The 26597-nt window shown below is 45.9% G+C and overlaps 3 protein-coding genes across 7 annotated transcripts in view; 1 reads left to right on the top strand and 2 right to left on the bottom strand.

The window, feature by feature from the left end:
* OSBPL1A (oxysterol binding protein like 1A) overlaps nt 1-5622 on the top strand; it is a 154351-nt gene extending 148729 nt beyond the window's left edge. The window contains exons 25-28 of one of the 3 annotated variants that reach the window (XM_080920072.1): nt 1418-1534; nt 1987-2110; nt 3058-3148; nt 4487-5622. In XM_080920072.1, coding sequence (XP_080776198.1) covers nt 1418-1534; nt 1987-2110; nt 3058-3148; nt 4487-4589 — 435 coding nt within the window. In that variant the 3' untranslated portion in view covers nt 4590-5622. The remainder of the gene's footprint in view (nt 1-1417; nt 1535-1986; nt 2111-3057; nt 3149-4486) is intronic. The other 2 variants (XM_080920071.1, XM_080920073.1) reach the window with 2 other exon arrangements.
* A 3421-nt stretch (nt 5623-9043) lies between these two features.
* On the bottom strand, nt 9044-15748 carry CABYR (calcium binding tyrosine phosphorylation regulated; the record flags this gene model as incomplete). Of its 2 annotated transcripts, none has more annotated exons than XM_080920473.1 (4): nt 15732-15748; nt 13698-13869; nt 13553-13606; nt 9044-10194 (listed from the first exon to the last, which is right to left on the bottom strand). In XM_080920473.1, exons 2-4 carry the CDS (start codon nt 13843-13845, stop codon nt 9044-9046), a joined length of 1353 nt encoding a protein of 450 aa, XP_080776599.1. In that variant the 5' UTR covers nt 13846-13869; nt 15732-15748. The 2 variants fall into 2 exon arrangements, with proteins under 2 accessions (XP_080776599.1, XP_080776598.1); XM_080920472.1 differs by lacking the exon at nt 15732-15748 and adding an exon at nt 14466-14677.
* Nucleotides 15749-20245: 4497 nt separating this feature from the next.
* TTC39C (tetratricopeptide repeat domain 39C) overlaps nt 20246-26597 on the bottom strand; it is an 80384-nt gene continuing 74032 nt past the window's right edge. For both annotated transcript variants that reach the window (XM_080919809.1, XM_080919808.1), the window contains exons 10-14: nt 26226-26349; nt 24005-24102; nt 22121-22225; nt 21134-21172; nt 20246-20508 (exon numbers count right to left, since the gene is read on the bottom strand). In XM_080919809.1, coding sequence (XP_080775935.1) covers nt 20419-20508; nt 21134-21172; nt 22121-22225; nt 24005-24102; nt 26226-26349 — 456 coding nt within the window. In that variant the 3' untranslated portion in view covers nt 20246-20418. The remainder of the gene's footprint in view (nt 20509-21133; nt 21173-22120; nt 22226-24004; nt 24103-26225; nt 26350-26597) is intronic.

Here is a 26597-nt window from a genome sequence, read left to right as displayed (position 1 = left end):
GGACCACTCCACGTCTGTTCTTCTCTCCATGAATTTTTAGACGTGAGTTGGTTTGAGATGTTCGTGTTTTTCTCAGGCACATTTATTTACCTACGACTTTGTACATTGGGGGTTAGTCTTGGGCCTGTTTGTTTTGCTTGTGTGGAGCGTGCAGCTTTGATAGCTTCCCTCAGCTGTGAGTGAACAACTAACCCTCATGTTCCTGCCTGCATGTGAAGTGAGCCCACTGTCCTCTGCAGGAAGCCTTAGTGGGACGGAGCAGGAAATGTCCCAGACCGAGCAAAGGGACTGGGTCAATGCCTTTGCCTCGGGTCACCTGTCATCGAACAGCCTTCCTCTCCAGCTTCTTCCCTGCTTGCTTCCTCCCTCCTGCCCACTGCTGCTGTTCATGGGAAGCTCCGTGCCCCGGGCAGCAGCATTGGCGTCACGGCCCCTCGCTGTGTTCACTGTCTGTCCTCAGCGCCTCAGCCAAGCAGAAGCTGCAGTTTTGCTAACTCGTGTTGAGGATTTTACTGCACCTTCTCAATCGTGGACTTCTTTGTGCTTTCTGTTATGATGCTAATAATTGCACTTGGGTCTTATCAGCAGAGGCCAAACATGCAGTGAGTAGCAGAGCTGTGGTCCGTGGGGAAGCAGGCAGAGGAAACACTGGGTTCCTTTTTCACCTACTGTTTTTGTAAGGGCTCCTTTTTGTCTGAGGCGTTGAGGAAGCCTGCTGGCTGTGTCACGGGTGATTTAGTTAAGTGGCTCACCGTGTAAACTTTCCTTCTCACATGTGTGTGCATGCATTGGCTTCTGATGCGCTCCTGTGTGTCTTCCTGACCTTTACTGTGTAGCTCTGAGGTTGTCACGCTGTTCTTGTAGCTTCTGCACCCCAACTCAGAGCACTCTGACCTCTTCAGTAAATACTCATTTTTTGTTTAAAAGACTAGTAGCTATTAAGATATGCATTTTGAATTGGGAGGCGACAAGAAGAGAAGGGTCAAGTGATCCGGTGCTAAGTTGATTATGTTATAAAGACAATACAATCTTCACCTTTCACCCTGCCCCCAATACTAAAAGCTTTCAAACTGTAAAACACTATAGCAAGGAAAGACAAGGGTTGAACCAGACACAGGGAGTAGGATAAGGCTAGCTTCCTAGACACGCAGCATATGTCCTTCAGCCAGACAAGTAGAGCACCCCAGCAGTCCTGCTCTGTCTCCAGCTCCACCTGGGTTTGCATGCACAGCCTGTGACCTCCCCCCACCCCCGAGGGTGTCCTCTCATCCTCACCTGCCTACACAAGCCTCGGTCTGTCTGACTTTTTGGAAAACTGCTTTTTGGACAAGGAGTTTCCACCCTTTGTGTGCTCTGAGACCTGTCTTAGTTGTCAGAGCACATAGTTGTATATTTAAAATCTTGCTTGGCCTTCTAGACAAGCTCATCTGAGGAGTCTGATGAAATGCCAGTGCCAGATTCTGAGAGCGTGTTCGTTATCCCTGGAAGTGTGCTCCTGTGGCGGATCGCCCCGAGGCCTCCCAACTCTGCTCAGGTGAGCCCAGCCTGCTAAGTACAGTAACTGTTTGATACCCGGTCTGCATAGCGCCTTTCCACAGACAGCAGAGCCTAAGGTGTTCATTGTCCCATGCTGCCTCCCGTACATCACATTCCCTCCTTATGCAGAGGGCGCTGGGTAGAGCTTCGCTCAGGGTCTCTTTAACAGAGACTTGGGGGTGAGACAAGCCCTTGTTAAACAGTTGCTCAGTGTAGACCCTCCAGACCCAGCAGGATGTGACTTTAATGAAGGAAACAATGGGTGTCAGTATGCTACCCTGTGATGTCTCCTGTGAGCTGAGGACCCACGGGCTGCTGCAGATTTGGATGGAGGCCCTTAGCCATGCGTCTGAGAAGGGCTGACCAACACAACTGCCACGGGAGCTGAACTCTCCTGGGCTTTTCCCTCACCTTGGTAGGCGCTAACTTGGTTCCTTGACTGTGTTTCAGATGTATAATTTCACCAGCTTTGCCATGGTTTTGAATGAAGTAGACAAAGAGATGGAGAGTGTGATTCCCAAGACTGACTGCAGGCTGCGGCCTGACATCAGGGCCATGGAGAACGGAGAGATAGGTAAGAAGGCCACAGGCTGCGCTGCCTTTAGTCGTAGACTCTCAGAAAGCTGCTCTCAAAATCTAGCAACTTTGGCTTTAAGTTTGGGAATCTGCGATCACCCTTAAGCTGGTGACTAGTGCTCCCTGTTAACTACACTGCAGGTAGCTAGAGATGGATCTACAGATGGGTTAGTCAGAGGACACTTAGCAACTTTAAACTGTAGTTGGCAAACTTCCCTCTACTTAAACATTCACATTGTGAGCCTCATGAAAGAGTATGGCTTCATCTTCAGTGACACATTTAATCTTAAAATGTGAAACTTCTGTTGACAGTACATCCTCCTCTAGTGTGTGTGGTGCCGGGCTTTAGGTTCTCATTGAGACTAGTTTTCTACAGAGGAACAGACAAAGGTATTGTGTGGAGTTGTTTGACTCACTTAGGAATGGACTGAAGGGACTCTCTGAGGTCTCACTCGGAGTTGTCAGTAATCTCAGTGTATTTCAGTTGTGGCCCTAACAATAAGCATACCGTTGTCTGTTGTTTGTGAGTGCAGAGATATCTGGGTGCTGTTGAAATCACCAGTGTCAGATGCCAACGCTTCTTACAGCCAGTCTAGAGCATGTGTAGATTTCTGTCTAATTATCTTAGGTGGTCGTGGGAGCTGACGCTGGGGTCTCACATGCTAGGTGAACACATATTGGAGCAGATCTCTAGCCCTTTTTACTTTGAAAGGAGGGTCTCACTAAGTTGCCCACGCTGGCCTTGACCTTGCGGTCTTTCCAGATAGCTAAGATTCAAACTGTCACCAATCTACACTAGTGTGCACCAGGATTTTATCTTGACTTTAATGCTGTGTGTGAAGGTGACGGTACAACATATGGCCAGTGTTGTCCGTGGTCACTGTTCCTAGTGCCGTGCTTGGCTTGTCCTGCATCAGAATGTGCTGTTCATTGGCCTTATTTTAGATCAAGCTAGTGAAGAAAAAAAACGACTGGAGGAAAAACAAAGAGCAGCTCGCAAAAACAGGTCCAAGTCAGAAGAGGACTGGAAGACAAGGTATGTACCCTGTCCCGTGTGAGCCAACTAGTAGGCTGCCATGTGAGTGACATTATTTCCAGGTACATCATCCTAAAGTGTTAAAATGAAGAGTTGTGTCTGTGACAAGAAGTGACTTGAGAAGTTAAAAGCTACGTGTTGACATAGTCATTACAGACGGTATCTGAGCAAATTTATCTTTTTTCCTTATGCAACATTCCTTCCATATCGAAAGCATCTAGAGGTCCACCTTGAATACAATCCTGAGTTACATTTGGACATAAAAGTGCATTTGCCCATGTCTGTGTGTGAACTAAGGACCACTCGTGTGTGCATATGTCATGTATCATTAATTTGATTAATGCCTTTTCCAAACACACAAGGTACACAGGATAAAATTAGGAAAAATATTTTGGGCAGTGCCAAATACCTGATGTTTGATTGGTCTTGGAGTTGTTGTTTTATTAATGAGTCACTTGGAACCATTGTTCCACTATTCAGTTATTAAGTGAATGTTAAAGTCAACACAGGCACACTATTGCAAGCATTCTAGTAGACACGACAATCATCTCATACCTTTTAATAGATGTAGCAACATCAGCATCTACCTCAGTGGGTGTTTTGGGCTTATTCACATAATAGTTTTTGAAAAGAACTTTATATATATATGTGTGTGTGTGTGTGTGTGTGTGTGTGTGTGTGTGTGTGTTTAAAACCCAGGCAGATGGCTGCTGTGGCTGCACGAATGGGCAGGACCTAGGTAGCTCCTGCACGTGCCACAGGTCACTGACCTCTATAGTATTAAAGCTGCTCCCAAGGACTGTTAACATGGCAACACCCAGCTTGGGTGCTACATTTTAGAGACAGGGAAATGACTCAGGTAGCTCGTTAACAGGTTGAAATGTTAAAAGCTAGATAAAGCCCAAGAATCTAAACTGAGACCCAGTAAAATGCAGACTGGATGAGGGAGATCATAGCCTCGAACCTGTTTGCCAGTGCCACTTTGGGCAGCCAGCGACTGTAAGTGTTCTGACACTCGGGCCACTTGTCAGATGGAGCTTTTGGGGGTGCATGTGACCCTCCAGTCTCTGACACACTGTTGAAAGCGTCACAGACGGCCTCATGATCACCCGTGGGACAGATTCCATTTAGCACTCATTGCTAACTGCTGTGGATTGTAGCTACTTTTGCCTAAAGATGGGAACAGTATGCATGTAGGTTATCTGACTAGAAAACCCGTCACTTCTTTCGGGTCCCTCAGAAAATCCATGACACACAGAGCCAACCAAGTACTTAAGTAGCAGCAGCCTGTGGTCTGAGTCGTTTGCCCTCTGAACTTTGTCCTTTCTCATTGAACAGGTGGTTCCATCAAGGCCCTAACCCCTACAGCGGAGCACAGGACTGGATCTATTCTGGCAGCTACTGGGACAGAAACTACTTCAATTTGCCTGATATTTATTAAAGTGCAGAGAAGTCAAGGTGTTTGCTAATCTAAATAAGTCTTAAGCTTAAGTTTTTACATTTTTTCCCTTGGTTTCTACTCCTCTCTAATTTGCATTTCACCCATAAGGCGGGGCATATGGTCACACCGGGGCGGTCCGAAAGAGAACAAGGCATTGTTGCTTCATGGTGGCCTACTTGGAGCACAGCAGCTCAGAGGAAGTGAGAGGCTGTTGGGGTGCTGTTTCTATCCCCCATTGCTGGAGACGGAAACCTAGTGTAAGATTCAGCTCTATGGAATTCTAGATCCAAAATTCAAGTTATTTTGAATATTTTTATGCTGTAATGCTTGAGTACTTTAGGTGTGGCTTTGAAATGTTTAGAATTCTTCTGTACAATGTTAAGTGCTCAAATGTAGAGGTTATCAGTTTACAAAAACTAAATTGGTAAGAAGGTCTTTTCGGGAATTAATCCTCTTGGTTTTACTTTCTCACCTCCTAGAGTGGAGGCAGAATTCCTGATTTGAAAATTCTAAACTGGGGCAGGTATTTACTTATCTTAGTACTATGAATTTACGTTCTCATCTTGTGATTACTGTCATTAGACTTTACAGTCACATAAATGCCCTAAAAATAGATTTTAATCAACATCACTATCTAATGACAAATCTTTAGCCTCAACTTCCAGTGGCAAATGCCACAGAGAAATTAAGCTGCACTCACTCGTGTATTATAACCTAGGCAAGAGAAAGCCTTGTGCATTTTGAGTTTTCGAGGTACTGGAGACCTACTGTACAGTAGCTTTTCCCCATTAATTGGGGTAATCTCATAGTATTTATCCAGCCGAACCAGACTGAGATACTTGCCCTAAAGGGCCTTAGGTAGCTTCCAGTAAGTTATGTTAATTGTGTGAAGTTAACAAGTGTTAAGATGCTAAATAAAGGCTTTAGAATATCAAAAAGAAGTGTGACTGCTTTCAGAATTTCAGTTACTATGGTAACCTAACACTAAATAATCAAAGGTATTCCCAGGGTCAGAGAAAGAGGGAGAATCTAGCATACATAGCATGACATGGCCAGTTAGCACTCCAGTACAATTTTGTCATTTGAATTAGAAACTGAATTCCTGTCTGGAAAATCTGTTCATGTCCGGGCTGAACAATGTTAAGGAAATGTGTATACCTGCTAAGTTACTAAAACAGCCATGCAAAGTTTTATGCTTGCAGGTAGTTTATTTATACAGTTCACATGGTGACAAACTCCGCCTTGAATGCTGAATCAAACAGCATCATTTTCAGCATCTGTTAATGAAGAGACATTGAACTGTTTAAATATCTCATCTACATGCTTGCTGTTACTAATCAAAAATATTTTAGCATTTCTTGCTGAGGCCACCTCTTGACAACACAAGGTTGTTGTGGTTAAAATCATGGCCAAGTGATTGAAATGCCGCCTCCCTCTCAGCCCCCGAGATCACCAGAGCCACACGCCTGGCAGCACCTGAAGTGTATATAGTCCCTGGGTTCATGCTCTACTCACCCACTGTCTACACGGATGGGAGAGTCGGAAATTAGCTGTTACTTCAACCTTACTACATGTGCATATGGTTACGTTCTCTATCAGTCCAGTTATCTCTTCAGCCGTTTAACCTCTTGCATGGACGCAGAGCTGGCATCTCATCTCTGTTCCTCCCTCTGTCCTTAAAATTATGCTCACTTTAAAAAAACATTCTATTCTTTTAGAATCTACCATGGATTCAAAGGTGTCTGGACTTTCTAGCACACAAACTTAAGTATCCCCTTGTTTTATCAAGTGTACGAGTACCCCAAACTCTAAGCACTGAAGGCTCAAGTGTGTCACAGCCCACATGTCACAGTAGGAAGGGTTACCTACTCTTAAGGTTCTGCTCTGCGGACATGGGCAGTAGTCACAGTAATTTCGCCAGCAATACCATAACTTCCAAAGGGAGTACGTTTGTCACCAGATCCTGAACTCTTTTTAGCTACATCTTCTACTGGGAAAGCAACAGAAAGAAAGACTGGGCTTTTCGGTCTGGGGCCATCTTGTCCACTTGTAGGAGGACTAGCATTCTGGGGGTTGGGGGCAGGTCTCTGGAATGTCTGCTCTGCAGGAACAGCAATGGGCACTTGCACTGCAGCATATCTCTTCAAGGCATCTGACTGTGACACAGCAGCATGTCCAGGAAGAGGGTTCCAATCCTGTGCTTCCTGAACATTTGAGCCTACTAGTATAAAAGGTGGGGCACTGGTCTTCTTGCTGTCATCCATCATCACATAAGTTGGAGAAGTGACTTTCGGTGGGTTCTGCAGAAACTGTGGCTCCTTAGGATTAGGTAAATACAGGGTTGCTTGGGGAAAAGGCCCAGGTGCCGGTGGCGGTGATGGGCGGCTTTGCTGGTTCATATCAGTTAGACAATAAAGTGTCCACATATTAGAATATGGTGGTGGTTGTCCTGCTTCGCCTGTTGCTAGTGCTATAAAACAAAAATGGCAGGCGTTAAAGTTTGGTCTCTGTATCAGGCACTATGCACAGTCATGTCTTTTAAATCTTTTTTAAAAACAAACAAACAATCGCAGTAGTATGTGCCATAAAGCATGCTATAGAGAGGACTATGGAAATTGTGGCTGGTAATGTGAAGAAGCAGATGGCTCAGAACAGCTGGAAAGGGTTGACAGCGGTGGCAGGGACGGTAGAGCTGCTGCTAAAGAGGCAGTTGTGTTCTAAGTTGCTGTTTCCAGACTCTTAACTCTGTTTTGGTTCCTTGAGACACAGTATCACTGTGAGCCCAGGCTGGCCTTGAACTCTCGGCAGTCTTCCTGTCTCAGTCTTCCAAGAGCTAGGATTACCACTGTGCCTAACCAGAATCTTAAACTTTGTATGTGGCTCCATGTGGCACTCAGAAGAAAGTCAACAAAACATTTACTTCATCAAAACTAATCAACCGAGTAAAGCCATTAGAAAATCATGTCAGCACATCTGCACAGCAGTTCCTCCCAAACTTAGACATTAGCTGCCACCTCATATCCCTGGCCTTTCGACAGGCACCGCCATCTCCCATCTCCAAGCTATTCCCTCATTTAGGATTCAGAATACCAGAGAGCACTCCTTTTAGCCAAAGTTAGACACCACCATATGCCTCAGAAGACAGCAAAAAGCTGGTGGGCATTTTAATATGGAAGGCTAGAAACGCCAGCCATTACCTTGGATCGAGGGACTCTGTAGTGCTGAGAGTGGCTAACCAAGACGGGTTCAGATGTGCCCGGTTCATGTTTTGAACTCTAGACCTTTTCTGCTGCAGCCTTTTCTCTCTTCACAGAGAATGTTTCCTATGCACAGATTAAATGGGACTCCAATTGCTTCAGACGATTCGGCGTGCCCTCAAGCTTACGAACAGTACAATCCAAATCTCCAGTCTCTCCAAATCGGGGAGTCTAGGACGTCAATCTGAGCTTCTATGGCAACTTGTCCACAGCATTGACGACAGCTGTCCCCCAGTAACAGCTAAGTGCCTGAAAACTGTGAGGTGGCCGGAAGCACGGCTCAAGCCCCATGATGCCAGCCACACGGGCTCTGTGCGGCCTCTGCCATTCCAGCTGCACTGGGTCTGTCACACTGCCAGTCAGAATTTGATTGCTAAGCACCTGCTTTGATAATATTTCTGATTTGTTTTGGTTTGAGTCAGAGTTGAGAGCTTCTGCAACAGGAATGGGAGGCTTCTTTCATGCATGTCCCTCAGACACCCAGGAGAGAAGGTAGGGCCACTGCAGTGTCCACCGAGGCAGAAGGGTAGACAGACCAAATGCCATAATTAGATGGAGATGGTGATTATAACTCACGTGGCAGGAGGAAAGTCAGCTGGAGGTTAAGCAGCCAAGAAAACGTGAGTCTGAGGTAAAAGACTGAAGGAGCAAACGTGAACCGCATCCACCGCCATTTCCATGTGGGCAGCCATTATTTCTGCTCCGTCTAATCCGTCCTCTCTCCATCCAACTATAGTGCCGCTCCCTCCGCTGCAGGAAGGTCCAAAGTAGGAAGCAGTGTCTGCGTCAGCACCCCAGCCTGATTGCACAGTTCTCCTGACTCAGTGCGAAAGCAGTCAGCCACACCACCATTTCTTTCGTGTTTAAATGCCACAGCCCAGATAAACGCAGTGACTTAACTTTCCTCGGTGAGCAGCCTCACAGTGACATCCCATAACCGGTCTGTACACAGGCATCAGAAGCCTAACACTCCCGTGTTTACAGTGTGCACAATGAGTCGAGCTTTGACAATGCCACGTGCTTCCCATAATAGTCAGAATTTAAGTACAACAAAGCCTTTAAATAGGTTTGGCATTTAAAACACCTGAACATGGGCCTTGGCCAGTTGGCAGGAGAGCAGAGCCGGGTGACCAGGTACAGATGTCACCTGAAACAGTGTGTGAGTATGCAAGTATCTAATTTTCTTACCTGGCTTCATCAAACCTGTTCAGGTGCAGCTTCCCCATCTGGTTGGATTTCTGGTTCAGTAAAGCCTCCTGGCGCAGGAGGGAAGGGGTCACCAGATGAATGGGGTGCAGGGTTCCCCCCTGACTCCTCCTGGCCAGGATCATCAGGGTCTATGGTAACGGTCTCCATTTCAAGGTGCAGAGAATTTTCAGAGGCTACTTTGAGAAAGCCCTCTGCATCCAGGGGTTCTGCAGGTACCTCAGGCTGACCGTCTAAAGCAGTGTTAGAGAGCAGAACTGTAGCTTCTGCCTCCATGTGCACTGAGGACTTGTGTTGGGAATTCTCCACCTGTGCACGTTTCAGAGACTCTCTAGACATTTTAGTCTTGGGTTCTACAGGCTTGGGACTACCTGGTGGTGACTGCTCAGTTTCTTTAAGACAAGCAGCTTGGTCAGTAAAGGGGATAACTATGTATCCCGGTATCTGCTCAACACAGACAACTCCTTCATTGACAGGCACATCATTAAATATGGATGATATACGAGAGGCTGATGTGACCTGAGTATCAGGAGCTTCATCATAAGCAGGAGGCTCTTGTTCACCCTGCAAGGGGGCTGAGGAAGCCTTTGGTGGTTCAGCCTCAGAAATAGGACCCACAACTACCTGCGCAGATGTCTGGCTCACAACCTGCATTTTTACCATCTGTCCAGCACACACCAGAGGAGCAGACACCACGGCTTCTTCAGCGAACTCTGCACTCAGTGCGTCCTGGGGAACAGCAGGCGTGCTTGTTGCCACGTCCACCATTAAGACTTCAGAATAAGTAGATGGGACATTACCTAACATCTGAGCAGCAAGCTGAGCTGGGTCAGCCGGGACATAGGCATACTCTGCAGAGACAGGCGCTGGAGGTGGGGACGAGGGAGGGGTGGTCGTCCTAGGAGTAGTTGGTTTGTCAGAAGGACCCGAAGCTCCTTCACTTGTCTCCTCAGGCTGTACTTCTGCATGCACTGATGGAAACTGAGTGGTTTTGTTGCTAAATAGTGGTCCAGGTACATTGTCCTCCTCTGTGTCTGTGGACTTTTCCATCCGTGTAGGTTCGCAGAAAACTGGAGGTGTTTTTATGGGTTCCTTGATACATTCTTTCTTCTCCACTGTCACTCCTTCTGCCCATTTCTCTACTAAAAGTGACAACCAGGTGAATTAATCAGCAAGGAGTCTTCAAAATATTTTACATGAAGCAATGTGGTAAGCTGAGCATTCAAATACCAATATACATGGATCGGTGTACAACCTCTGAGAATTAGCATCGCTAGTGAACCTGTAACAGTTTATATCCATCCACCTAAACTCTATTCATTTCCTTAGAAATAAATGACCACTGTACATTATAGTGGCAAAACTGTGGTATCACTCTAATTGTGATCTGAATAAACCCAACTTGGTAGTTACTCTTGTGTTTAGGTTACAGAGAGGGTAGCAGCCCTGAGTCTGTAATGACTGACTACTTTTCTGCAGGCCTCAAAGAAAAGATGGAGGTGAGGTAAAAAGAGAAGGACCATCCTAACACCAGACAGTGCACGGGGCCTCGATGGAGCCATGGCCATTCTAAAGACACCGAGCTCCAGGAAATGAGAACAGTGGCCCTTGGTGCTCATGCCCAGTTCTTTTCTTCAAAATAAGGAATTTTGAAGTCACTGGCAAGATGAGTATCTATTTTTGGTTTCCAGTGTCTATCAGAATAGTTTCCTTTCTAGGGAAAATCCCAGAAGGAACTTTCCACAGGCAGAGAATGTTTCTACCTCCATGCTTTCGGGAACAGACTGGGAACACGCAATGACACTGCTGGGCAGGCAGATTGACCACTGGGAGTAACTGGAGAAAAACTATCTTCACTGACTGCGCACATCTGATCTGAGGGAGACAGTAGGGAAGGGCAGCTGATCTTGCTTCACTAAGGAGACTGGAAGATCAAGGCTTGACTTAGTCTTCCAAGAATGGGTCGTTTTCATATCTTACAAGTGGCATGAAGACCTGAGAAGGTCTCTATTGTTGGGACCAACCAGTAATGTATATAGGATTATAGATGCCACACCACACTGACAGGATTCACACAAGGCAAGTTGTACTTCCATGAAAGACAAAATGGCAGCTGTTAAGGTGGTTTGTGTGTGTGTGTATGTGTGGAAAACTGAACCACCATGTGGCCAGATTTACTCGAACCTGTCATAAGACTAGCAGAGAATTAACCAGTCAGAAGACAGCTACCATTCAGGAGGAAATATTCTGCTACATGGGAGTTTTGTGGTGTCTATAGGAGGATCAGGACTGATGAATACAGTCTGTCTAGTAAACCATTTGAGGTGACAACATAAGGAAGGGAAGAGAGCCAAGGTCACATCGTAGTTTCATATTGCTGTACAGTGTCCCCAGTAACGGGGATGACCATTGCTTTCACTTTCTGAAGGGCAGTCTGGTTCTGTGAGCTTGCTACCAGGACTGTCTGCGTGCTCTCCCTTTCTACCCCATTGATATCTGTAGTTATTTGAGGAGATCAACATCATCATCTCTGCTTTAATTCCATCAAAAGTATGGCTGGCCTACAATGTTTTTAACTGTTAATCCAAATTTTAAAATTTGAGATGCAAAACCATTAACCTGCATAGGCCAAAAGTCCACGTTTGAGTCCACCTGCTAAGAGGAGCCCCAGACCAAACCTTCAGTAAGTTAGTCCAAAACTATCAGGCAGTTGCCTCCTACCATAGAAACTGTCTTGCCATTAGGAAACATGGAAAGCATGCACTCTCAGTGTTTTCAAATGCAGCCCTGTGTTAGAAGACAAAAGCAGTGACCTTGACTGAGAAACTGGGATCATGGGTAGCGAATGGGCAATGTTCTTGCGCTTGGTGTGAATCTGTGGCTAAGAGCATATGAGCAAGTCCCACACTGGTTACCATCGTTAGCTGATAATGTCACCAGGCGTTTGCAATTGCAGCTAGACTAGACAATGCGATAACCCAGAAATAGACACCTCATCTTCTGCCCCTCCAAAATGTCCATATTTCCTATTTTATCCTTTATTTCCTGTTTTGCATGTCTTTTTCAACAGAGCCAAACCATCATGATCCAACTCCCTAATTTTTCTAATTGCTATTATCTTTGACTCACCATGGTAACAGTCACCATGCCTGTGACGACCTGAGTTCAGTCACCAGGACCCACATGAACAAAGAAAACTGACTCCCCAAAGTTATCCTCTAACCAACACATGTGCATCATAGCATACACATGCACACAACACAGAGATGTGTGTGTTTAATTAAAATGGAAACATGAGGTTTAAATCTTCACTGCTGAGATGGCTCAGTGACTAAGAGAACTCATCTCTAGGAGACCTGGGCTCAGTTCCCAGTATCTGCATGGTGGATCAACTTCCTATAATTCCAGTTCTGGGGAACCAGCACCTTTTCTGGCTTCTGCAGAAGGTGGAGTTTGTATGTATTATCAGTACATATGTGCAAGAAAACACCCAAGCACATAAACCTTCAAAAAGGAACAGTTTTTAACATGACAGTTTAAGTGTGGCTGATAGTTCCCTTTCTTCCCCTGTTCATCCAAACTGCTGGTCAGTCAGTAGTAAGAACCACTCAGCTGCTTCTCAGATTACCTCTGCACAAAATCTGTGAGCTTCCTCACCATCCTTTTAGATGCATTCTTAGCATTACATCCTCTTTTTTAAACTTATAACAATCTAAATGTTTAGTTGTATAAATTCTGCCTTTTCTTAGCATTTGTTGCTACTCTGTCAATTCAGCTTTATGCCGTCATGTTCAATTTAGACTTTTACAAATAAATGAAAACTAGCTTTCCATAAGCCTATATATGCCTCTGCACCACAGTGCCTAAGATATGGAGGGAAGTACTGTGTCATGAGAATATCTACTCAGACAGACTTGTAGCAGAACGTATGGCCTAACACATGCACTCTCTTGCAGACTCTGGAAAGAATGGTCTGGACATGTCTTATTTTCTTTTAAACAGCAAGTTTTCTCCTAACCTCATCCTTACATTGAAATGTCTATAAAACTCCAACTCTACTTTATTAAAGAGTTTATACATCTTGTGTATTTGGAATCAGAAATGCCTAGAAGCTGGTATATCAGATTTTGAGGGTTAAAAAAAAAAAAAACCTTAGAATATTTGCATAACCTATTAGTAGAAAAGCTCTAATCTGGAAATCGGGAATTTGATATACTCGAAATCTGAGACCTTGAACCAGTTTGTGGTTGTCTTCGTTTTAGATTTTAGAGTGCAGTCCTCCCCTACCCTGCCTCTTTCTAAGATTTAAAAGCTTCTAAACTGGAAACGTGGATGTTTAAAACAGCAACAATAACAAAAACCTACCTGGTTAGTTAACATGCAAAGCACAGCATGGTCATTTCACACGAGACACTGGTGTGGTCACCAAGTAAGAGTTGTGTGTATTGCCAAGGGTGTGATGACACCACTGAAGGGGGTGCATGTCTCTGTGGCACTTACCTTTCATCTGGTGAAACTGTTTAATCAGATCTTTTATATCCAGAGATGAATTCCCTGAAGAATAAGCACAGGAAGTCAGATAGACAAGATGTTCAATGTCACATGAATCCAGAGCAACAGATGCAGAATTGATAGCAATACAAACCTTCTCTGAACACAATGAGCTCTTTAAAATAAAAGGCTGCAAACTGGGTGATGTTTGTTGGGTTGGTTTTGAGAATGGCTCTGCTGACTCCCTCCAGCAGAGTCTTGAGGCCATAGGGTACAACAAGTCTGGGCTTTGAAGAAATCATTTTGGTAGGTGTCTGTAATTTCAACTACAATGAAGAGAAACAAAGGCTTACACTGTACATTAGATTTATTGAGGTTTAATTAGGGTTCCTAAAACCAAATCTATTAACATTATTAGCTTTACTTCTAATCTCTGTTCTAGTAACATACAAAATAAAACCCTCTGTCAACCACTTACTGTGCACAATAATTGATCTGGCACTCATTAAAAGGTGGTAGGTGGGCCACAGGTGTGGCTCGAGCGCTTCCTACAGACCTGGGGACCTGGATTTAATGGCTGGATCCCACTAGGTAGCAGGAAAGAACTAACTCCAGAGGTTGGAGTTCCTTTAACCTCCACATGTGGCATGCATGCATACACATGCACATACAGGCACACATACCCACACCTGCACGCATGCGTGCATGCACACACACTTTAAAATAAATCAGTAGAAAAAGTGACCATAATACTTGAATACATTATAGGTTCAAATAAAACATATATCCAGTTACCATTTCCAGAAAGATAAATTAAGCACATATATTTCCAAATAATGTCCATGCAGGGACTAATGCCATGCCCATGATACACAGTCAGGTCACCCATGACTTTCTTCTCTAGTTTCCCCTTTGCTCCTACCTTGCTCAGTCTGTTCTTTAGACTCTACTAGCCTAGAACTGGCCAGTGCCTCTTGAATGTCGGTTCTCTTGAGTATTACAGAATCAACTAGGGGTGTCCCAACCTTTGACATACATTATCCACACACATGTTGGGTTGCATTTGGCTATCCTGCGATGCAGGCTGCACACTGGATATCCCTAAGGAATAGAGTTTGTCAGCCCTAAACTCTGTGTGGTCCACTCTGAAGCATTATGAAAACTTGCAAATAGGTAAAAAAGAAGAAAACTCTTCAGTAGTGAAAAACCTACTGCTGCAGTCTTTCACTTTACTAAGTGTGGGTATTAAGTTGGGTTCTGAGCTACCAAGGATCCACCATATAGGAAACAGGTGCTTAAATGATCTTTGGGGCACTAAAAATATCAGTTGCTCAGGGAATCCTGGCTATTTTAGACACTGACGACCTTCAAATTGCTTCTCTTGGATCCTTATAAGGAGCAGACTGCTGTGGCCATGAACCATTAACACCCTGCAAGTATCACGGGGCACAGTGGACTGGCTTGGTTATAGCAGTTATTGGAAGAGCCAGCTTCTAATGAAAACACAATATGTCACCACAGAATGTCGATTATTTAAAAGCACTTTTCACTTTCTTACCAAAGGTAGGCCAAAATATTGATCCAAGGAAACCCTTTGAAACGGTTTCATTCCTTACTCTTCTGGGGGAAATGCAGCTTTACCACGTCCACACGCTGACAGTGAAATGCACACACACACACACACACACACACACACACACACACACACGTGCAGCACCCTATCTTTGGCTAGTTAGGGCTACCAACTGCAGCAGCAGAGGGATGGTGCTAATACCAGGTTTCAGTTTAGGAACATTTGAAAGCCAGGGATGTTGACTACCCCCCCCCCCCCCCCCGGATCTTCTTGACTGAGAAATGGTGGTAGCATCCATATGGCACCAACCCAGCTGGTGGAGGGTTGTTCAAAGGTGATAGCTTTGTTGCTTAGTTTCTCAAAACCCTTTGCTACAAGCGAGCTTTTTAACCCTCTGGAATGTGCCCCTCTGACACAATTCGGGTGGGATGCTTTTCTGCTCGCGGACGCCAGTGGGGACTAAGGGACCATAGAAGGCGCCTTCCGGGCCACGGTAGGCAGAGGACGCCAGATCCCCCCCACCCCACTGTCTCCCTCTTCCGAGCGGCCTCCTGCGGCTTTCGGGCCGCCGCCTTCCGGGGCTTAGCCGGCGCCGTTCCGCCAGGCTAGGCCCACCTTCTCTCCGGCTTCGATAGAGCTTCCTCTTTGCCCCCTTGCCGGCGGCTCCTGTGCGAGATCGCGCAGCCCGCTGACTATTTATAGTCCCGCATACGTCATTTGTGCGTCATAGAGCACCGCCCCCTTGCTGGGACCTCAGCCGACCTAGCCAATAGGGAGCCGAAAAGGACAAAGGCCGGGATGGAATGAGCCAGAGAACGGAGCTTTTCGTCTTTCGCCCCTCCTTCAAAGGGAACTGGCCTTTCAAAGGCCGGACTGCTGCTCCACGGTTTAATGGCCTGGCTAGTGGCTGTGGGTGCAGAAGGCAGGACCTGGAGGTGCTCGACTAGGAAGTTGAAGCAGGACATGATGAATTCCAGTCAGCCTGTCTTAAGGAACAAAACAAGCACTGGTGTGTAGGGAAGAGAAACTACATCTATAGCTGGCAAACTTGACGTCGCTGCCTCCTCTGCCCAGCAACCTTCTTGAGTTTTTACAAAGAATAGGAATTGGGTACAGCCTAGGACCGTTCCTCTTGAGAAGCTTGCTGTAGTGGCAGCAATCCTGGAGCTTTTTTCCCCGTTTAATTAGGAACAAGCCCCATCTCACACCCAAGCCAGCCAGGACTTGCTGGTGACACACTGTACTCCTCCTGGGCATTCTCTCTGGCACAAAGTCCAAAGGGGACTGCATCTGCTCTGAACCAGCTTCCCACCCTGTTGTTCCCACTGTCCTTTTTCTCCATCTCCTAGCCCTAGCTTCTGCCATATTTTCTTGACGTGATCTAGACTGGTTTTTCTTTATGGACTGGAGTTCCCCGGAAAGCTTTGCAGACTCGGGGATTGGAACTTCATGACTGCAGAGGCACACTGCAGATCAAAGGCCACAGCTGTCTCAGGCTGGCTTTAGTCGCCTTACTAGCTCGTTGTTGCCCTCCTCTACATGACTTAACATCCTTTTGGGTACAGGGTAAAACGTGTAATGTACTAAAGCTGCCATGGGGCTTTCCAACAAGTTAGCTATACCATCAGCCCCTACCGCAGACTCCACCAGTCTGTGGAGTACTTACCTGATATCCCCACCAAGGCATCTGGCAAATGCACCGATGTGTAACTGGGCTCTGGGTTGTAACTATAAAAGTTCCTGTAACTCCTTCTATGGTGGCATATGTAATTACATGTAATCTGGACATAGTCACCCGTATTTGCTTCCAAATAAAGCTCCCTACTGTCTGTGGCAAGAGCTGCTGTGCTCCTGCCCAAGGGAGCAAGACTGCAAGACACAACCACACAATGTCTTCACAAAGAAAAGCACACATTTTGAGTGTTTCCTACTGGGATTTACTTAAGAAAATCAACTACAAAGATATACACAGCATTGTGTGTGTGCCTGTGCTTGTGTGTGTATGCACGTGTGTTGAAACTCAGGCTTTGTTGAACTTTTATGGACAGAAATAGAAAAAGTGTAAACTAAGCAATGAATTGGTTTATAAATATATGGCAATATTCTATCCTCCTGTGGCACCTGAAAGTTATAATTCTTTACCCAGAAGACTTATGTACCATATGTTAAATAAACCCCCTGGAGGGGCAGAGGGGAGTCTTCTCCATCTCAAAAGAGAAGGGGAAGGTAGAATGGGGGACAACTTGTGTAAGGGGGTACTGGGAGGAGAGGAAGAGCCAATATTGGGTAGTAAAGTGACTAAAAATAAATTTAAATTAAAAAATAAAGATACCTAGCGTCATAAAGATAAAAACACCCAGAAAAGTATATCACTTTGTCATCTTGACTTCAAGTCTGCCAAATTATACAAATGTGTTTAGCATACAGAAAATGTGTCTCCTCAAAGGCACAACCCCAATACAAAGTGTATTTGACATTTACAACATGGAAGAGCCCATTGCAGAGCCTGTGGCATAGAGCAGTTTGAAACTAGAAATCTCAGTGGCAGAAATATAAACAACAAGTAATCTATAAATAATTTAATTTGAAAGAATGAGACTCTATGCAACCTTTGAATATGGAATAATAGCTTGAAATATTTTGAGCTAAAAATTCAAACAAGAAAAACTAAAGCAAAACCTTCATGACGCAGAAGGTTCTGCGATCCTGACAGAAGAGAATGTGGTGTAGCAGTCACAGGGCTGCAGCTGTCGTCTTCTCTCCAGTTACCAGGCTTCCCGTGTTTTCAGATCCCCCGAGCTTCTCGGATGTATTCAGCTACAGAACGCAGGGTTGCCATCTTCTGTGTCTTACATATACAATCCATCAGCAAGTCAGTGTGAATACTTCAGCAACAGTCTAACCGGAAGTGGCCGGCACAGGGCTAAGGGACAGATGATGACAGTGCTAGTGAGGAGGAACTTCAATCCAAGACACCACTGTCTCAAAACAAGATCAAAATGTGTAGTGTCTGCAGAACCCAGGCGGCCGGTGGAAGGAATCCACTGCCAAAGACCCTGCCCTCCAACACCCAAGTAGGAACCCTGTCCTTTCATATCAAATTAAAGAAGATAAAGTGTGACAGTATTTCAGCCAATTTGTTCCTGTCTTACTTCCTGAGTATTAAATGCTGATCGCACACAACCTCCAGTTCAGACAGTAGGATACACGAATGAATTACACTCTAAATGAAAGTTGGGTGAAAACTAGAAACCTAAAGATGACAGCCAAATCACGGCAAGGGTTCTCCAAAGTGACAAGGTGTTTATTCCAAACCACAGCTGTGTAGCGCTTGAGTACAGAATGTCCCATCACTAGTAAATCCCAGCAACGAAGGATTAAACCGTAACAGTGAATTCTCTTTGACAGTCAACGACCCGAGATTACAGGGAGTGCTAAGATTCTGCAGATACTTCAGCACCAAAAAGTATCAGGTACAAACCACACTCCTAGAACTACAGCCTTTGTGAGTCGACTGTTAGAGCAGTTGCTCTTACCGTTCCCAATGCTCTGGCGCTTTAATAAGTCCATGTTAGGCTAACCCCCAACCCAAAAATTATTCCATTTTTACTTCATAACTGTAATTTTGCTATTTGTGAATTGTAATGTAGTATCTGATATGCAGGATGTCTTTTATGTGTCCCGTGTGAAAGGGTCACTCAACGGAATCCTAAAGGGATCTTGACCCACAAGTTGAGAACTGCTGTTTAAAGGGGTGTTAAAAGCCTGATCAGCAGCTGATTTTCATAGCAGAACTCCTAAAATATAGGTGCTATTTGGCCAGTTACAGATTTGGTTTCCTGACGGGACTGGCAGAGGCATGCTTGCGGACTTATTTTCTCTGCTCCTGCTTTGTTGCCGCCACTTTGGGAATTTTTACAATCTAGGGATGAATCTGTGTAGGGGTGTATGTGTACATGTAGGAGTGTATGTGTACGTGTAGGAGTGTATGTGTACATGTAGGAGTGTATGTGTACGTGTAGGAGTGTATGTGTACGTGTAGGGGTGTATGTGTACATGTAGGGGTGTATGTGTACATGTAGGGGTATATGTGTACGTGTAGGGGTGTATGTGTACATGTAGGGGTGTATGTGTACGTGTAGGGGTGTATGTGTACGTGTAGGGGTGTATGTGTACATGTAGGGGTGTATGTGTACGTGTAGGGGTGTATGTGTACATGAAGGTGTGTATGTGTACATGTAGGAGTGTATGTGTACGTGTAGGGGTGTATGTGTACATGTAGGGGTGTATGTGTACGTGTAGGAGTGTATGTGTCTGTATGTGTAGAGGCTGGAGGTCAGGGTTAAGTCTTCCTCAGTCACTCCACCTTATTTGGGGGGTGGGGTGGGGCAGGGTCTCTCAGTAACCCTGCATCTCACTGTCCCAGCAAGACTAGCTTGCTAGTGAACTCAGGGTGAGGAGGCACTCAATCCTCCTGCCTCGACGTCCCAGGCACTGGGATCATATCTCTACTGGGGCATGCTGAGCTATTTTGTTTTTATATGGGTACTAGACTAGGGACATGGGGACCTATGCTTTTGTGGCAAGCCTCTCCTGACCCCCCAACCCCTGGGGATGACTATGTTGGTGACGAAACTTGAGCTGCATAGCATTTGATCTTTATATGTGAAGCATGGAGTTCTAGGTTATTTACATGTTTTATATAAAAATATGGTCCTGAGGTCTGTGTTCTAGTCATTTTCCCATGAAACATGAGTAACCGGAGCACACCAGCTGCCACCGTTGTTCCTAAGTCTCACTGTACATAGAAGGATAGGATTTTCCTCCCAGAGACACTGCCTCTGCCGCCTGTGCTGAGACTAAAGGCTCATACATGCCTGGACAAGAATATCTGTGCCACAATAGTCATAGGAAGATTTCCAGTATAAAATAAAACACTAGAAAACTCCTTAATTTTTATCTAAACACAAGAGACACACTATGTGCCGTGCTGTTTCTAATTTCCCGGGTACGGCTCTCGCCAAGCCAATCTCTGCTTAATGCAGGCGCTCCTACAAGATCACGGGGTCGATAGTTGTTTTATTTTATTTAAAAATAATAAGTCACAAAACTAAAATGTTTGAGCAAGGTCACTTAACCCTCTCCCAGGTCAGTTACTGTTATCATTACGGACATCTTTATTACTCCGTAGCTACATGTTTAAAAGAGGGATCTTTAGTACGTCAGCGACATCAGGAAACCATCCTGGCACAGTCACAGTGCTGACTCTGGGTGGAGGGGACAGAGGGTCACTCGGAGTCCATCACTGAGGGACCAGTTCCCGTAGAGAGGCCAGAGCCGCATGGATACGGACGTGCAATCTGTTTTCAAAGTCATAGCCAGAAAAATCCTCCTGAAAGAACCAAAGATGATTGTGAACTGTTAGCTAAGCTTGTCCCCAGGGTAGCACAGGATCACACACATGACATTCTACACCCACAGAAAAATTCCCTAGCTCCTACAGGGGCTTCACATCCAGTTGGTATTCTTCCTCCCCAACACTCAGGCAGGGTGTTTATAAAATTGTAATCCTACCTCTTGAGAGAATAAGGTGGGATTACCAATTCTCTTTGGAAAAATTCCCTCACGCAATTCTTGAAATACTAGTCTTAAATTTAGAGCTCAAAGCAAGCTACTGTTGGAAAATCCTTTAAAGTCATAGGAAGGGCTGGAGAGACAGCTCATCAGTTAGAAACACTTTTCCAGAAGACCCAGGTTCGATTCCCACCACCTATAAGGCACCTTGGAGCCACCCTTAACTACAGTCCCAGGCATCTGACACCTTCTCCTGGCTTTGGAGGGCACAGGCATGAATATGGTACACATCCTGGAGATGCCATTTCAGAGCCATGTATTCACTGACACGATTAGCCACCGCTCTCTCCAGCACTGTAAACACATGGAACCACACGTGCAGCCCCAGGTCCACAGAGACCAGGGTGAGAGCAGCCCTGAGGTGGCATCAGGTGGGGATTTACCTTTGCCTGAAGGAGTAGCGTTCTGCCTCTTGCTACAGTCTGTGAACAAAAGAACACACTGTGTCTTACCAGCAGTGTCTGTAGGTCCATCAGTGGAGAACCCACTACTGAGAAATAAACATTCCCTTACGATAGACAATGCAAAGCTTCAAGTTCCAACCCAAATGTCTGATGCATTTCTTTCTTAGAGAAGTTGAGTTATTTTCAGGCCCTAGTGAAACCTGATAAGTAAAAAAAATTCCACTGCCCACTGTGCTAACTAACACGTCTCTGTGTGCGTGCGCACGCGTGTGTGTGTGTGTGTGTGTGTGTGTGTGTGTGTGTGTGTGTGTATAGTGCGTACAGGTCAGAGGATAACCCAGGTGTCTTGTCCACCCATTGTTTAAGAAAGTTTCTTTCAGTGGCCTTTAACTTGGAGGCCAGAAAGACTTTCCAGGGAGCCTCTGGGCTCTGCCTCCCCTCTCTCGGCACCGTGGATATGGACATGTGCGGCCATGACTGGTGTTCCCATGACTCCAACTCAGGTCCTCCCATGTGGGAGGCAAGTCATCCGCTCCCTGCCATCTCCCCAGCACCATAAATATATAAGGAGAAAAGGCGTCACATCCTCACTACAATTCTCATTCAACCGGCAAGCTGTTTGTTTTATCCCATTGTGTAGATGAGGGAGTAGGTCTGGCACATTAAGTCCATGGCAGCATGGCCCAGCTCTCATCCTAATCCACTATACCCCCATCATCCTTCACACCATTCTGAACAGACAATGATGTTTCCCCACACAAAGGAAGCTTTGTATGGAAAGACACATCTGTAATTAGGATTCCAGTGGTGCCTGCTGCCTCTTTAACAAGAGGTGTCAGCATCTGGACTCACCCAGAAGACCAGACAAGCAAAGAACCAAGAGACTGTATTTGTGTGGCGGTGTCTTGTGTTGCTGTGTGCACAATCTAGCTGCTGAAGACTGCCAAGCACATGAAGACCGCTTACCTCTGCTCTGTCTAGTAGGAGACAGCCGAGTTCATAGCATGCGTACGGCTGGACGTATGAGTTATTCTGCCGACACAGCTCATCTTTAGCCGCTCGCTGGAAGAACTGAGAGTCACAGAATGTTACTTGGAAGAATTCATCTCATCTCCTTGGAGTGAGGCTGGTTCATCACAGCCCTCAGGAGGATTTCTCTTTTTAGATCAAATCTCTTCTCTACTGGTCTATTTCCTTCCCACATGAGAATGTCTCTCTGAGCTGGGTTCATAAGACCATCAGCATGCAACTACATGGTGTACCTTGAACAGTCCTTCCACCTCCTCCCACTGGTTCCCAAGGATCCTCCACCCTAGACAATTCCACTTCTGTGTCATGCCATCTAAACACAAATGAACTCGGACTGTGGGCAAGTGGAACCTGATGCCTGTCTGAGACTGACTTCAATGTGACTACCCCATTGCACCCCTGTTCCCACCAACTATACATTCCTGCCTGTCGCTGCATTCCCACCGGCCTTCCACGGCTGCTGGGGAGAGTTCTCAACTCACATCTTAAGTACACATGTGACTTTCCCAAAACACAAACATGCTAGCAACCTAACACACCAACATCTACTGGCCTGAAGAAACGGTTAGAGAAGTAGGAACACCCCCGTTTTAAGAGGTAAAACATTCCACAGACCACAGTCCACCTCTTCCCACCCACCTCGCCACCACCCAAGTATCCAGTCTACACTCGCTACTAAAATAAGTCACATTCAAGATTAATTTCAAATTCAACACAAGTATTAATAGTCTTTGATTTAAAGACCAAGTCCCCTTTATTATACATGAAACTATTTTAAAAGGTGGGTAATGTAATATCACCTATTTTAGGATTTTTTTTTTGGTAGATTTTTTTTAAGTAGCTGGTCTGGAGAGATATAGCTCAGTGGTAAAAAACAAACAAACAAACAAACAAGAAAACCAAAAAAAGAAAACAAACCAAACCATATCTAACACGAGTCAGGCCCTGAGTTTAATTCCTAGACCAAAACAACAGTGAACAAAACCTTAGTTAAAAACAACAAAAACAAAACAAAAGCAAACCAACCAAACAAAATCCAAAAATAAATAAATAAGTAAATCCTCCATCCACTCCACGGGAAGCCCTGAGCTCTCTTCCAGGCACACCCTAAGGCTCCCTGCTGAGGGCCCGATTGGAGCACCAGCTGATGAATTCACAGCCCAGTGGGACTTTGAGAGGTGAGGCTGCTGGCAGGAAGTCAGTGGCTGGGGCATTTCTGTGGAGGTTCTAGTTTATCTTCTGCTCTAGTTTATCATTCTGTTCCTAGTTTATCTTCTGCTTCCTGAGGGAATTCCGCCATGATTCTCCACCTCACCACAGCCTGACACTGAGCTAGACAACAAAACACAACAAAACAAAACCCTTCCTCGAAGGTGCTCTTGCACACGCTGAGTAGACCCCCTAACTTGAAGGCCTAAGGTAGCAATGTTTCAGCCTTTGCTCCAGCCCTGCGTAGGCAGGCATCCGTTGTCATGGAGAAGAAAATTAACTTGTAGACTATGAGCTACCCTAACAGACTGCTTGTGATGGCTCACTGCTGGCTCAAAGGGCCAGCCTGCTCATCTCCTCCTCTCTAGCTGACACCTGCCCGCGACAGACAGCAGTCCTCACAGACAGCGGCACTCTAAGACTCCGCGCTTACACTGAGAACACTACATTAGCCACCATGTCCTCCCAGGGCTCGGGAAACATCGTTCACTATCTACAGGACAGAGTCCTATCACGAAGGGAGCTTCTCCTACTGCCCTCTTCCTTCTTCCACAAGCTCAGGTGACAGGACTCACAGTCTGTTTTACCAGACAGCCACGGCAGCACGTTTACCTGGAGAGCATCTTGTGAGTTTCCTAGACATTTGTGTATGGCACCAAGGAGCAAATGCTTCAGTCCAACAACAGATGAATCGTCCACTTCATGGCACGCTTGAGAAGGGGTGTGAAGGGAAGACACTCTGTTCAGTTCATACTTCTGTCCCCCAATCCAGAAGGTGTCCCCTGCTCAACTACTAGAGACTCTCCTTAATCAAAGGAAGGCCGAATACCAGCCTTTCTCTGTGTGCGTGTTCATATGTGTGCAGCTGCAGTGTGTGCAGGTGTGTGAGTGTGCAGGTGTTTAAGTGTGTAGGTATATGTGTGTCTGCATGTGTGCGTAGATGCACCTGCACAGGGTGTCCATGTGTGCATATACACAAGTGTGCCGGTGCATGTGTGTGCGGGTACACGTGTGTGGAGGCCAGAGATGAGTCTTCAGTGTCTTTCTGCAGACACTGCTTTCCTTGTTTTCTAAGACAGAGTCTCTAGAGCCCTGGCACCGGCCAGTGTCGCCACATCCCCAGCACCGTGGAGAGCGAGGGCCGTGGAGGAGCGTGAGGGGGTCAGAGGGTGCGAAGGAGGATGTGTGTGCTCGGGTGCATGTGTACACAGGGTTCTAGGTTTTGTGACCAATTCTGGTGTGAATCTCAAACCTTTTAAAAAATTCTATTAATATAAAAACCTGCATTATACCAACTATAAAGCCATGCAGGAGATACTTTGGTTATATACTGTGCTGCACTGGGCACCGAGGAAGACTCGAAGCAACGCATTTGACTGTTAAGAGTAGAAGTGTTTGTTTTAAAGAAGTAAAAGCTGACTTTGGAAGGGAGTCATTTAGTCAAGGGCAAGGGCCTACTGTTTGATCCCTAGAGCCCACATTAAAGGGCCAGACATGGCCTGGTGGCAGGTGCTGGAACCCCAGCCCCTGGGGTGGAGCCCGTGCAGTTCTCAGACGTAACAGCCAAGAACTCTAGCCTCTAAAAACATATGCACACGTGTGTGCACACATACATGTACACACATGGGGGAAGGGAGTAGAAAACACCTATAATAAAGTCTAAATAAATCTGTGATTCAATGAACAATCTCATATTTGGTCAGGGGTGGCTACATGAAATCTCAAGTACTTCCTGTCATAACTTACCATCTATTTCTGGAGTTTGTCTACTGTAAATTTCTACAGGGCTCCTCTGCGCAGCCAGGGCTGGCCTTAAGTCTGCCACCTTAAGTTGGGCTACCGGGCCAGGCCAAGCTTTCTTGTCGCTGCTGTACTTACAACTGTAACCTAAGCCTCCGAAGACTCCCAGAAACGGCTGCATGAAGGACACTCTGCCATCTGCAGCTCAGACCCACACTACTGAGGTCAGCTTCCGGGGTCAGAGGGCAAGTCACTTCTGATGAGAGCCTGCTTCCTCACTACTGACTGGGCACGGTGCGGCCTCCCAGCCTTCTGAGGGCTGTGGTGTGGAGAAACAACCTCCTAGGTCACACAATGCTACTCACATGCTAACTCCTAAAGCTTTATAAATTTTCATTATTTGGTCAATTATTAACAAAAGCCCACTGAATACCAACATCTAGTTTGTTCTCCCTAGGGAATTTTCCTACTGTAATAAAAATGGTATTACCAAGATCACCTAGAGGCCTGTATATTTTCAACTACTTAGTCAAAAATGTAGCCTTTAATTCCTGGCTACATATTTACTATAGAAATCAGAGGCCCATACCTTACACAACACACAGTTCATAGCAGCTTTACTCACAGCAGCGTATAAAACATCTCAAACACCTACCCACGAGAGAGGAGCAAAGAGCAGTTCTCACGCCCAGTGGAATACTACTCAGCAGGGAAAAGAAAGGAGCTCATAGTAACTGCCACAGACACCACCAGGCACATCCCATATGATTCTGTGCAGGTCTCAGAAGTGTCTGCCCTGAGGTAGGGACCCTGAGGAGTATAGGAAGTGCTAATGTTCTGCTGTGACACGGAGGGACAACAGCATGTGCTCACCACACCCCACACTGGACCCACGTTCCTCCTGTGTTTTGAGCAGGGTCTCATGTAGCTCAGCCTGCTCTTGAATGGAAGTCTATACCAGTGCATCGACTGCTGTTGCAGGTGACGCATCGTTTTCCACAGCCGACAGATGTGTGCTCTTCAAGGCCGCCGGCAGGAGGGGTCTGGGGGAAGCCGCTCTCATGGACCATGTGACCGCACAGAGCACACTTACCTTGACTCATCCTCTGCAGGTTGGGGAAGGAACAGTTGGGAAGGGCTTTCCACAAGTACAGAACTTCAATGGACGCCAGCACACACAGCACCCTGGTTGGGGCTTGCTTCCGAAATCGCTCAGCCTGCAAGGAATTCTCGGAGTATTAGGCCCTGATTTTCAAAAGCGACCCCAAATAACAAGCTGAACTTCGGACCCACATCACAGTGCAAGGTCAGTGTGAACAGCCCCTCCTTGCAAAGCCTCTCCACATTACAAACGCTCTGCAGTTTTATCGTTTAAACATGCTTATGGACACATCTCACATCCATTCTTCAGCCAAGTGTCCGCTGTCTGGGTTCTGAGGATGCACCCCGGCTCAAACCCACAAAG

This window comes from Micromys minutus (assembly GCF_963924665.1).
Source record: "Micromys minutus genome assembly, chromosome: 8".
Lineage (NCBI taxonomy): Eukaryota > Metazoa > Chordata > Mammalia > Rodentia > Muridae > Micromys > Micromys minutus.
This window is presented reverse-complemented; position numbering and strand designations above follow the sequence as displayed.